The sequence below is a fragment of the Mytilus trossulus genome, chromosome 6 (assembly GCF_036588685.1).
Source record: "Mytilus trossulus isolate FHL-02 chromosome 6, PNRI_Mtr1.1.1.hap1, whole genome shotgun sequence".
NCBI classification, from domain to species: Eukaryota; Metazoa; Mollusca; class Bivalvia; order Mytilida; family Mytilidae; genus Mytilus; species Mytilus trossulus.
In genome coordinates this window covers 86,281,976-86,296,266 of record NC_086378.1, presented here as the reverse complement: position 1 = coordinate 86,296,266, position 14,291 = coordinate 86,281,976, and the positions used below count along the sequence as shown (strand labels likewise).

The following is a 14,291-nucleotide window of genomic DNA, read 5'->3' as shown; positions in this document are numbered from 1 at the left end:
TTGGTCTGATAGTTTCCCACATGGAAACTACTAATGGATCCCATCTGACAACATTTCTCAAACAAACCTGAAAATATCCGGCCCAAAATATCTGCAGAAACTCCTCTCAACAAAAAATATAATCCAAATCACAAAATATACGATGTAAGGATAATAATATTTATATATAAAATCAATTTGACAAAACAATTTCAATGATGTTGAAGGATTGTCTCTGCAAAAATTTTCACGTCCGCTCTCATCGGCATGCTCGACTCGTCTTTTCACACGGAAAATTGGCAAAGCCGACCTGCTAAAACTTTGAAATTACACTACTTCCGGTTTTAATGTTGATTTCTGCTTTTCTTTTTTCTAAAACTTGCATATCTCACAGCTTTGCTTCGTAAAAGCTATTGATTCTTACAATAACATCAGGTAAACAAAAGAAAGATGGGTGTCATAGAATTCACTTAAAATAGGTAAACACCAACTGAATGAAATACTAATGTAATAATGACATACGAGCTCAGATGTTGTCAGTTGTATGTACCACAAAAATACTTTTTTCTATAGACACAAGTACCTATGAGGTTAGTCCAGCCCTGGCCTCAGTGACTTATTTCCAATTTTTTATTTTTTTTGTCACAGATTCCAGCTCGCCCTCAATTTCATTCAATGGTGCAAGCTCCCAGGTAGATTACCCGGGGACGATACAGGCAATGCCAGAGCGCTCAAGTATGAAAAATGTATAATAAATGGTAAAACTTGATAAAATAAACAATTTGCATACTTGAAATGCTTGTACAATATACATGATATATGGTAACTCATCTTAACAGAAGGAAATCCCTTGTAGTCAGAGCTGTGGAGATCTTGTTTACATCAGTTAAATGCTATATTACAGAGTTTGTATTCATGCTTCCATCTCCTTATCATTGGTAAATGTAAAGTCAAATAAAGAAATATGCTATACATAAAATTGAGAAAGGAGATGGGGAATGTGTCAAAGCGACAACAACCTGACCATAGAGCAGACAACAGCTAGTCCAAATAATTATGACGTCTTGAAAGGCTATTATTATTTTATTCTTTGACGCCTTACTTCGAAGTACTTAAAACAGGATAGATCAAAGGGAAGTAACAAAAAATTGTTTTAATACACAAAGTTTTTATTACACAACGGCAGATAGCCAGAGGTGAAAATTTACAGTCATGAAATATTTCATTTACAGGTCTTTAGTCTTTAGTAAGTGTCCCAAATGACACTGTAAACACTTGTGTACGTTTCCTCTTTTGTAGTTTCTTCACATATGTAATATTCACTCATGTAATTAATTGAAATGGTGGCTGCTGCTTAAAAAATTTTGACTTAATTTTGATTTAGAATTATAGTGTTTTTTACTGTATAGTGTTTTTGAATCTACCAGACTCCGTTAAATAATTTTCCAGATAACACAATATCTCATTTCGATTGTCTCTATTAATGTCTTCTTCATCGATTCCTAGTAAGTTGTCTAAATCCATATGTATATTTCCTGTTATAAAATAAATAGATGTTCTCATCCTCTCTCTAGTCTCCTCATAGTTAGAACAATGTAAAAGGTAGTGTTCTACAGTTTCTGGCTCTCCACAGGAACAATTTTTGTCTGTTGATGGTATGATTTTGGATTTATAATCATTTAGATCACAATAACCTGTTCTTAAACTAGTAATAATTGAAAACGACCATTTGGATGGTAAATCTTTTGGTATTTTTTGACAAACTTTTTGATGATAGTTAAAATAATTTCTGCCACGTTGACTTGATTCCCATTGGTTTTGCCATTTTCTTAAAACACTTTCTCTTGCTGCACGTTTTATATCCTGCCTGGTTACTTCTGATGGTTCTTCTATTTTTTCAGCTTCTTTAGCTCCTTTTTTGGCCAGTGAATCAGCAATGTCATTTCCTTGGATATCAGCATGACCAGGTGTCCATTAAAAATTTAATGGAATTCCATTCATCTTTAATACTTTCATGTTTTTCTTAATTTCTCTTATGACTTTGATGTAATTTTCTGATTTCCAGTTTAAAGTTAAAATTCCAATGGAGGTCTGACTATCTGAAAAAAGTGTAATTGAGTCTGTGTTTTGTCTGTTTTCTGATATAAAAAGTGGTCAACAACAAGTTTAATGGCGATCAGTTCTCCGAGTAGTATTGATCCTTTCTTGGATACGGCTTTACTAATTTCAATTTGTGGTTGATTATTTGATGGAAAAATGACAGCACCTGCTCCTACAGGACCAGGACTACCAAGACAGGACCCATCAGTAAATGCTATACATGAATTTGCCGGAAGATGACTAAGTTTTTCCATTAGTATGTGTTTTCCAACATTTTTTTGGTCTGTTGATCTTGATTTGGAATTTCCAAGGTTTTTCCAATAATCTGGAGGAGATTTATATCTTTGTAACCCATTAAACTGAAATTCTGCTTCTATACCATTTACATCAACACCTGTACATACCTTCATGTCTTCTGCCTGAAGAATCATTTTTCCCACTGGAGATACATATTTTTCAGGGATGTCAATTGTTTTCCAATCATCCAGGATTTGTTTTATTGGAATGGAGATATCATATGAGTTGATTTTTGCAAGTGTACGAGTTGCAATTTCTTCTCTACGCAGATGTATTGGTAGGATTCCAGAAACTACTTCCAAAGTTTCTACACTTGATGTTGGGGTAACATTAAGGCATATAGCTAATCCCTTTCGTTGAATTTTGTTCAGTTTGTCTGTTATATTGGTTTCACAGGTCTGCCAAACACTACTTGCATATTCTAAGGTGGAAAGGACAATACTTTGGTAAATTTGAAGTAGAATTTTTGTAGAGACTTTTGCAACTCCTTTGATCATTCTAAGTAGGCTAATTGCTTTATGTGCCTTTTGTTCCACATTTTCGATGTGTTTGAGAAATGATAGTTTTTCATCTAACGTGACTCCTAATATTTTTGGATTACAGTTATATTTAAGCAATTTACCTTCTAGTTGTAAATTCATTTTCTTTATTAGACCATTCCTTGAAAATATACAATATTCTGTTTTCTCAATACTCAAATTAATTCTCCATTTTTTGGTCCAATCCTGGATTATGTTAAGATCCTTTTGTACCAGTTTCTCCATGTCATTCAAGTTCTTTCCATTTATCCATACAGTACCATCATCAGCAAATTTACACTTTTTACATGATAGGTTAGCAAAAATGTCTTTGATAAAGATATTAAAAAGAAGTGGAGCTATAACTGATCCTTGTGGGAGACCTATTTTGGTTTCAAACCAGCTTCCTTTATGGTTGTTAATCACACACCTTGCTTGTCTTTCCTTTAAAAAATTGTTGATCCAATTCCAGATGTTACCTTTAACACCATTATCATAAAGTTTTGTGAGAAGTCCTTCCCTCCAAACACTGTCGTATGCTTTTTCAAGATCAATAAAGACTGCTAATATAAATTCGTTGTTATTAAAGGCATTAAAGATGTTTTGAGTTAAACTTAACAAGGCATTTTCAGTAGAGCGATAGTGACGAAACCCTTCTTGTTCTGGATCCAATATGGAGTTGGTCTCTATATAACCTTCTAGTCTAGATGTTACTACTCTTTCCATAACTTTACCCAGTATACTTGTGAGACTAATTGGACAATATGAAGAAGGGTTATTATATGTTGACTTTCCCATTTTCCTTATAAATTTTTCATTTGCTAGTTTCCAAGGTTTTGGAAGTTTTCCTTCTTCCCAAGATTTGTTAAACACGTATGACAACACACTGTATAAGCTTTCATCCGCCTTCATTAATAATTCTGAAAAAATTTGATCGGGTCCAGGTGCTGTGTCATTTTTTAAACGTTGAATGGCACCTATTAGTTCATCTGGATCTATTGGTTCATTGTATTCTTTATCTTCCATTTCCTGGTCAAACATTTCTTTACTGATGTTCTTATACTTCTTCATGATCTCTTCATAATGGGTTTGATCAAAGCTGCTTGTTTTCAGATGATTACCTTTAAAGAATGTTTTCTCAAGTTCTTCACATTTCAATTGTTCATTGAACAGCACCTTTCCATCACAATCTATAAAGGGTAAAACAATATTATTTGTTGTTTTCTTTGTCATTTTTTTGAAGGCATTCCATCTGTCTTTGGCTGTACGAGCATTTGTTAATTTTGCACCTAAATGTTCCCCCCATTCTTCTTGGGCCTTTTCTGTAATCTCTTGAAACTCTGATTCAGCATTTTTCAAAATTTGAAAATTTTCCGGGGTACTTCTAAACTTAAATCGTCTTTGGGCTTGATTAAGTTTTCTTTTAAAGTCCTTTACTTCCTCATTCCACCAAACTGGGTGTCTATGGGAGATCAGTTTTCTTTTAGCAATCTTAGGTATTGTATCTTCCATACATTTTTCAAATTCAATTTCAAACCGTCTATATAAGTCGTCTGTTTTTTCACGATTGACATATTCAAATGTTGAAAAAATTTGCTTTGTTGTATTTTTCCATTTATTCCAATCAATTTTCTTTAAATTCCAGATTTCTTCTGTCATTTGATTGTCCTCAATCTTTTCCTCCGATTTTACATCTAAATATACAGCAATATGGTCAGATTTAACTGATTCATGTGTTAATGTTATACAATCTTTAACTTCATTATATATGTTTTCTGAAATAATTGCTAGGTCAATTACACTTTGACTGTTTCTTCTTGTATATTGTCCATCATTTACACAAATTAAATAATTTTCTGTCATGCATTCTTCTAGTATTAGCCCATGACTATTATCTTTGACATTATTCCATTCAAGGCTCTTTGCATTGAAATCACCAAGCAAAATCAAGTTTTTTAATTTTGATAATTTCACAGCATCACATAAACTTTTCATTAGAATAGCTTTTTCTGGAGGTACATACGGCACCCACAAATTAAAGATTTTATTAGATCTGTCTTGAATTTCCAAACAGACCATTTCAATTGTATCAAGTTCATATTCTGATTTCCTCTTGCAAACAAAATTTAGATTTGGTTTAATTAAAATTGCTGAACCACCTCTGGCTTGGCCTTTTCGAGGGGTGGAATATACTTTCCAGTCTTTGTAAGTTACCGGTGTTGAAGCAGATTCAAATGTTTCATTCAAACACAGAATATCTATATTATATTTTTCAATTACATCATGAATCCCAAAAGCAGTCCAAAAGATTGAGCATTTATAAATAATAATTTCATGTTGTAATATTTATATTGCTGAGCGAAATTTTGTCTTGTTGACAATCTGTAAATACACTGGGCATTTAGACGATGAAGCTTTATGGTCTCCTTTACAATTTGCACAGAATGTTTTGCTGGAACAGTTATTATGATTTGAACATTCTTCTTGTCCACAATTGATGCATCTATTTTGAAAAGTACACTTATTAGAACTATGACCAAAGCGATGACAATTAAAACACCTGGTGACTTTGTTGATTCTTCTTTTTTCCACGAATGAATCTTTTTTCCCATGAGCTAGATTAAAGTGTCCAAATTTAATAAGTGTCTCTAAATCTTCTGGCACATTAACTTGTATTTTAATTATAGGCATACACTTTTTTGTGTCCCAGTATCTCAGTTGTTGTAATTTAACAATTTTAACTTGTGTTAAATCTTTTATTTTCTGTCTGATTGAAGATATATCACAATTTAAGGGTATGTTTCTTATGTATCCAACTGTTTCTCTATTTCTGGCATGAGATTCTGGTATGTGATTGTTTGTTTTACCACCAAAGATATTATTTGGTATAATGTGATTGATATTTTCCTGTACTACTTTGTGTTCTTCCTTAAAATGTAGAGCAATCCCTCCTTTAGAAAGACTATATGCAAAATTTACTTTTTTATCAAGATTAGGGTATTTTGATATTTCCTTTCTTTTTTCTCTACTATCTGAAAAGTCTTTTGGACTTTCAATTTTATCAATAATAACTATGTTTTCATCTGAACCTGTTGTACTTTTGTCCACCTTTTTTTCACAAATACTGTCTTGACTATTCAATGCAGAAAGTGATAAATGATTGCATAAACTGTTATTGTTTTCAGATATTGTACCAAGTGAATTTTCTATAATGTTTTTTGCTCTTTTAATCACTCTTTGATTTTTGATCACACAGAAGGCGCATGTAAATCTAATGTCATATTTGGTAAATTTAATTGAGTCTTTTTCATTTATTCCAGCACATTTAAGATGCCACCAAGTCTGGCACCTATCACATTCAATCCAGTTTCGTTTGCCTTTACTTTCTTCCTCACCACATCCGATGCAAATTGCATACGACTTTTCATCTTCACTGTCTGATGTACATGTAGTATTAAAAGAATTGGACAGGGATATTTTACATTGATTTGTGTTTTTATGGGTGTGTATTACCTGTTTAGTAGATTCTGGACTGTAACTATTCTTAGATTTTTTCTCCTGAACGGGAGGACTGGAGGAGACCCCTGAAAACCAGATTATTGACTTACTATCATTTCTATAGTATAAAATAGTACAAAAACTTCAAATTATGCACTTACATGTACTACTTGTGAAGTGAGTTCTCCAGTAAATTAGGAACTTGGCACGAAGTAACTAATCTACATCAGAGTCCTGAAAACCAAAATACAAATAAGAACGAACTCTTCATAACTATAAAATACTAATCACATGACTCAATTCGACTATATAAAAATAGCATTACACCATATGTTATTGAATATTCTTTTCACAAATACTCTAACTTTAATATTATACAATTACTGTCTTTTGGTGAGGTAAATGTGTGGTTTTATTGACTTTTGAAAAACTGATATTCACTGAGGCCAATGGCCGAAGTGAATATCAGTTTTTCAAAAGTCAATAAAACCACATATTTGCTGAAACAAAAGACAGTAAATGTTTTATTCCATATTCCGAGAGAAATTTTATGTAATGGAAAATATTTACCAAAACCAATTGTACATCAAACGTTTTTTTACCAAAATTATACACGTAAAAGCACGCGACGTTTTGCGCGGTGAATATCCTTTTTCCGCAGGTGAATATGCTTATTTATTCAAAATCCCATTCATATAGAAAAACCTACTAATATTTTATCAATATGGAATAATATACAATTACTGTCTTTTGGTGAGGTAAATGTGTGGTTTTATTGACTTTTGAAAAACTGATATTCACTGAGGCCAACGGCCGAAGTGAATATTAGTTTTTCAAAAGTCAATAAAACCACATATTGACCGAAACAAAAGACAGTAAATGTTTTATTCCATATTCTGAGAGAAATTAATGTAATGGAAAATATTTACCAAAACCAATTGTACATCAAACGTTTTTTTACCAAAATTATACATGTAAAAGCATGCGACGTTTTGAGCCGTGAATATCCTTTTTCCGCAGGTGAATATGCGTATTTATTCAAAATCCCATTCATATAGAAAAACCTACTTATATTTTATCAATATGGAATAACATAGATGACGCCATTTTTCTACATGCAGTATTCCTAAAATACTGTTATTACAATATCTATAAACATGACATAATAACGCTATGAACAGCAGCAAATATTACAGTACTTTATAACAATATGACCTAGCTTCTTTACCAAAAATACGCTAATTCAAATCTTTCATTCTGGTGTTATAAACATGCAATCTGAAGAGTATTTACTCGAAAATAGTAAAGTTAACCAAATCTATTAATTCGTGTCAAAATGTTAATAAATAAATTTTGTGTATTTACTGTCTTCTGATTGGTTAAAATCATTAGTTTTATTTTCAATGTTATCAATTTTGATGGCGACACGCCCACTCTGACGTTGTGTATTCATACGCCAACATGTGTGTACGTTGTTGTTGTCAAGATAAATAATATAAAAAAAGTTCTTTGAGTCTTATTTTTGATAGAAATTTATTTATAATGAATGGCAATAATTTATTTTGATTTTATTGAACCATAAAACTATTTTTTGACTCTTCACATTTAACATAATCCGCTTCGCGGATTATTCAATGTGAAGAGTCAAAAATTAGTTTTATGGTTCAATAAATTCAAAATAAATAATAGCCATTCATTAAATAAAGAAGAAAGTGCAACTTACAATGTACTAGTCATATCTGGAAAACTATACAGCGGAATCTATTAATACAAAACTATACTGCGGAATCTAATAATACAAAGCTATACAGAGGAGTCTAATAATACAAAGCTATACAGAGGAGTCTAATAATACAATCTGTAAATATGGGTTTCTGATATAATAATCCAGGTCAATAATAGACGTCTCTCACTGACCAGTGTCCAGGTAAATTCTACCCAAGGTTCATAAAGGAGCACTGGTATAATAGTCCCAGATAATATTAATAATATTTTTCTCTGATTGTTGTATTAATTCTCTTCGGTGGATTAATGATAAAAACAACATGTTCTTTTGATAAACCATCAGGCTTTATAGAATGAGTAAAAACAATAATATAGGAGTGTTAAATAAAATTGAGAATGGAAATGGGGAATGTGTCAAAGAGACAACAACCCGACCAAATAAAAAAACAACAGCAGAAGGTCACCAACAGGTCTTCAATGTAGCGAGAAATTCCTGCACCCGGGCAAATGGACCCAAGGGGCCAGGTACTAGGGCGAACATGAATCAGTGCGAACAGACCCGAAATCATTAAAGCCCTAATCAAGTATCAATTTACTGTGATAAAAAAGATAATTTATAGATATATAAGAAGTCAATATAGTGTGGAAGTTCATATCTAATCCAAACACATCATTTTCAGTGGCTGATCCAGAAATTTTCATAAGTGGGGGCCCACTGACTGACCTTAGAGGGGGCTCACTCCAGTCACGTTTCAGTGATTCCCTATATAAGCAACCATTTTTTTTCCCAAAAAGGGGGGGCCGGGCCCCCTGCCCCCCCTAAATCCAACTCTGATCTTTACGTTTGATAAAAGAAAAATTAATGTTAATTTATTAAATAGAAATTTGTATTCAGTGTATTCAGCATGTTCAGTTATATGATTAATTTAATATAATTTATAATTTCAGTTGTTTGCTGATTACAATGCTGGAATGGAGTAATAATATGGAACTTTAAAATAAGGAAATGTCACACTTTTGTTGAGATGAACTTCACTACTTATAATTATTTGATTGGAAAAGAATATGACCTCATCTTAAGAAAAAGTAAAAACTGTTCTTTTTGAAATTTGATAAAAAAAGAAGACGTTTCAAAGTGAAAACAGAAATACTGTTGCGTAGAAATGACGCAAGAAAATGGTTTTGGGTTTACTGGGATGAAAAACGGAGAAAGAGAAAATGGTGGTGGAAGAGAAAAGCTGTTTACAGACAAATTCAAATCAGTAAACTTCACTCAATGTGATATTGTTTCCTGGAAACCTGAACAATCTTCTATAAGTCACTGGTACCAGTCTCCTGTCTTAGAGGAGGGAAACAACATATCATCTTCAGAGAGAGGCTATAAAAATAGTAGTATTTTGAATGTACCAAATGTAAAGTGCAAAGTCACAGTTTCAAGAAATTTGGTGTCAAATGGAGTTAGTAAATTAAATAGAAATTTTCATCCTGCAGATTATTTGCAAAAGCACATGACGGATGGAGTTTTAGACCCAGTCACATCAGCTAACAGTGAATATGATCAAATTCCATTATTTGAACAAGGGTCTATAAATCAGGGAGAAATTTCTAATAATACAAATTCACAAAGACATAAGCAAGGTAATGAATTAAAGCAAAAAACTGTAACATCCAGAAGAAAAAGTACCATTCCTATACGTAGACCAAGGCAAATTACTACTACCGGTAAGTGTGATGAAGATCTTCTTGAAAGTGAAGTAAAGAAATATTTATTGAAAATTCCATCATGGAAAACAACACTTCCAAATACAAATTCTGAAAAAACAAAGAAGTCAAACTCCATTACTGAATCTGTTGATGTTGATGCTCATATAGAGGATGTATCAGAATCGTATGTTGACATTTCAGAAGATAAAAGTTTAGTGGATACTTACTCAGATATTGGAATAATTCGGGAACATGAAAATTCTGATTCAGAAAAAACTGAGGAAGACGTTGAAAAACAGCCAATGCATGAAAATTTATTAAATATTCCATCATATACAAATGCATTTAAAGAAGGTAATACAGATAATGATTCAAAATCTAAAAACAAAACTAAAGCATTCAAACCCAAGGATAGAGTTGTTTGTAAGCTATGTGGTAAATCTTTTGGCCGACCAAGTGAATTACGAAGACATTCTGTTATACACACTGGAGAAAGAAATCATAAGTGTGAAGAGTGTGAAAAGGTATTTACACAACGATATCATTTGATTCGTCACGTTAAAAATGTACATAAAAAAGAACTGGAAAACTTGGTCTGTGGTATTTGTAATGATACATTCAACAGTGAATATTTATTAAAAAGGCATGTCACAAGGCATGGGGTTATGACGTATGCATGTGAAGTTTGCAGAAAAGAATTCAAAACTAAACGTCAAATGAAAGAACACATACTTAGTCTGCATGCTGGTGTGAAACCGTTCAAGTGTGACCAGTGTGATAAAATGTTTACACGGAAATATCACTTGGAGCGACATTTAATGATGCATGCTGGGACAAAAGATTACCAGTGCGAATACTGCGGGAAAGAATTCAGCACCAAAGGGAATTTATTATCACATGTGAGAAGAGTACATTTACAAATTAAAGAATATACATGTGGAGTTTGTCAAAAAGGATTCTTTTCACCAAAAGATTTACAAACCCATTTTAAAACGCACACTGGAGAAAAACCATATCAGTGTGATATCTGTCTGAAAAAATTTACTGAGAAATCCAACATGGAGTGGCACTTACGAATTCACTCTGGTGAACGGCCATACCAGTGTGAGTATTGTGAGAAAACCTACACACGTATGCCACATCTACTGCGACACAGAAAGGAGGGCTTGTGTGCATTAAGGGCACTTAAATTTAAACATTCTAAAAAACTTAATGATTTGATAATGGATGAAGTCGAAAAAGATCCAAATTTCTTGACGAGCAGAGATAAAAATTCAGAATTGACATCTGATAGCGAGACTGAAAACATTTATACAGCAGAGAAAATCACTGATGATGAAGAGTCAAATGCAGAGTTATCTCCCCTGGTCAGACATAACTATTCAAAATTAAATGAAACTGATAGTGAATCAACTGACGATAATTATTCCTCTGATGAAGACATGGAAGTTAACGGAGATTATAGAATGGAGGATAAGTGAATCAACTGATGATAACTATTCCTCTGATGAAGACATGGAAGTTAAGGGAGATTATAGTATGGAGCATAAGCATGTCTCTCACAATGAAGAAACAGATTTAAAAAAGCTTAAATATAAATCCAAATGACAAATGTTAACTTAATTTTGTAATATAAACATTAATTTTTTATTTCATTGATGAAAAAAAGAGTAGTTTTGCCTTTGATCTGACCTTGTGGTCATAAACATTTGGAGCATGATTATTATACTTCAGATTCTGAATTCAACCAATTAAAATTCTAGATTTGGTATTTCAAGCACACATTTTGTACTTCTAGTACTGAGTAAAATTTTATAAGTAATGCCCTGATGTAGTACATGTACGTTATTTTTGTAGTTACCGTTAGTATATAATTTATATTTTGTTGTCAATTTATTTTCGTAAACAATGAAATTTATAACCTCACAAAAAAAAGTACATTTATAGTCCTATCTTAATTTATAAGTGATTACAAATTTACTGATGGTTTTTGAAGACACTATTTTCTTTATATATTTTGTATGCAAAATATTTCCAGGTTTGTTGAAAGTTAATATACCATAAAGATATATGATCTGTGATAGTGTGATAGCTTTCATTAAGTCATGGAAGATAACTCTATTACATGCATGGCACTCACATTTGTAATGTGATAAATTAAATATTCTTTTTATAGTTATCATGAAAAATATTAAATTGTTAATCATGTTCAGTTCTAAATTCACTGTTGTCAGAGTATGGTTTACACCTCATATTTTTATGGTTTTGAAACACTATAATCAATTTAATATACACACAAATGATGAATTATGAATCTCTATTTTTATGTTACATGTTAGTTTTAACTTTCTGTTAACTTTGCTTTAGGTAAATTATTTGGACTCTATTCAAAATGTGTATATCAAGCATCATGTCATTTTGCACTGGGTAATGAGAACATTTGTGTAAAAATCCTAATTAAGGTAAATTTATTTGTTTTTTATGATTTTTTTTGCCACTGTTAAACAATTAACTCTTATAATTATTTTTTTAATGCCTGAATGAGGTTGTTCAAAACTTCCAAGGACTACTACAGTAGACAATGGTAGATGTGATCGGGCTTATGACATTTGCGCCGATTTTGAAATTTTCATTCTTTCATTTGCGCCGATTTCATTTTTTCATTTGCGCCGATTTTATACTTGCTCCTAATTAGATTTACAGGTAAGTTAGAACTTGTACATGTATTGTCTATTGTCAAAACACAGATCGAGCATAACCATGTGGTAGATGTCCTAAAGACAGATGCTAAAGAACTACGGATATGGTTAACAAGGAAAAAAAGTCTGGAGATGTATCTTGTAGGCCTTCTTCCACCTCCGAGTGGTGAGCAGGGGACAACAGTTATATACATGTTGCGGTTGACAATTCATTACATTTGTACAAGTGGCAAATGGAAGAGGTCTAAAATGATAAATGAAAAACAACATGACTTCGATGGAGAGTTCTCTCATTGACACTCACATCTTCTTATATCTATTCACCTGTAATTTACCTGTAATAAAATCGGCGCAAATGAAAACAAAAATCGGCGCAAATGAAATGCAGATCGGCGCAAATGCAAAACGCCGATGTGATCTGGCCTACTTAAGAAGTTGTATATCATGAATTAAATATTTTCAGCTTTAAAGAGTTTAACTATCTTGGTCTGAAACTATAATTGCCGTCCCTTAATTTTCGTTATAATTGCCGTCCCTTAATTTTCGTTGTTCACGAATATAGTCCCTAGTGTTGACAGTGGGTTACTTGAATATAGTCCCTAGTGTTGACAGTGGGTTACTTGCCATTAATTTTTATACCCCTGCCAAATTTTTGTCTCAATGTTTAATGCCTCAAATTGCAAGAAGGGGGTAAAATTACACTGTAAAAAAATTTAGGTCCAGAATTTTAAAGGAAAGTAGTGATTTGGTCCAGCTGAAAAAGATTAAAAATTAGCACCACAGAAGCTGTCAAAAGATTTCAAGACACCCTAATCATAAAATTGTTCATATTTTGAGTTAGAGCTTGTGAAGTTTTCTATAATTTTGATATAATTTGTCCCAAAAGTAGTACAACACACTGTAAAAATTTCACTGAGAAAGCGCATGAGGGATTTTTTTAATTTTCATTTATCTTCTAACAGAACTGCACTACAAGATAATTGTGGTCTCAGACCTCTTGTCCAAAGAAATTTTTGGAATTTTTCCAACACTCTTTGAAAAAGTACTATATTCATATATGCTTATCTTCTTTTTTGTAATTTCTTTCTAGTTGGAACTTTGGTTTTGACAACTATTTTCTCAAAAAGTACAATATGTACATGAAGTACAGACATACTTGTAAGGTAACTAAATACAAATTCCAAATTTCTTATTAGGCTTACTTCCAAGAATATCAATTCGTTAAATTGAAACCATTTCTACTTTTTCAAGATATTTTTGTAAAAAAAATGCTTTAAAAATCAGAAAAGCGATATATTATTTTTATTACCATTTCTTTTTAAGAACTACAACTAACAGGCTATTATTTGAACTTGGAATTATTTTTATGCCCCACCTACGATAGTAGAGGGGCATTGTGTTTTCTGGTCTGTGCGTCCGTCCGTCTGTTCGTCCGTCTGTCCCGCTTCAGGTTAAAGTTTTTGGTCAAGGTAGTTTTTAATGAAGTTGAAGTCCAATCAACTTGAAACTAAGTATGCATGTTCCCTTTGATAAGATCATTCTAATTTTAATGCCAAATTAGAGAATTTATTCCAATTTCACGGTCCACTAAACATAGAAAATGATAGTGTGAGTGGGGCATCCGTGTACTGTGGACACATTCTTGTTAATTATGAAATTTGCATAACTTTATTTTTTTATTCTTTTTTAATAAATTTCATGTTTATTTGGTATTATGATGTTCTGAGCTGTTCATAACACTTTCCATACACACTATTTAATATAGATAGTG

General features: G+C 32.2%; 1 protein-coding gene across 4 annotated transcripts; it reads left to right on the top strand.

The window, feature by feature from the left end:
• The first annotated feature begins 315 nt into the window (after positions 1-315).
• On the top strand, positions 316-13,045 carry LOC134722100 (zinc finger protein 773-like). 4 transcript variants are annotated; one of them, XM_063585577.1, is made up of 3 exons: positions 322-414; positions 6,215-6,396; positions 9,066-13,045. In XM_063585577.1, exon 3 carries the CDS (start codon positions 9,281-9,283, stop codon positions 11,300-11,302), a length of 2,022 nt encoding a protein of 673 aa, XP_063441647.1. In that variant the 5' UTR covers positions 322-414; positions 6,215-6,396; positions 9,066-9,280; the 3' UTR covers positions 11,303-13,045. The 4 variants fall into 4 exon arrangements, with proteins under 4 accessions (XP_063441644.1, XP_063441647.1, XP_063441646.1 ...); XM_063585576.1 differs by having other exon boundaries at positions 334-458; XM_063585574.1 differs by lacking the exon at positions 6,215-6,396 and having other exon boundaries at positions 316-414.
• Positions 13,046-14,291: the final 1,246 nt, after the last annotated feature.

What these genes read in the sequence shown, in the direction of transcription:
- LOC134722100 (XM_063585574.1), top strand. Translation starts at nt 9,281, where the DNA reads ATGACGCAAGAAAATGGTTTTGGGTTTACTGGGATGAAAAACGGAGAA.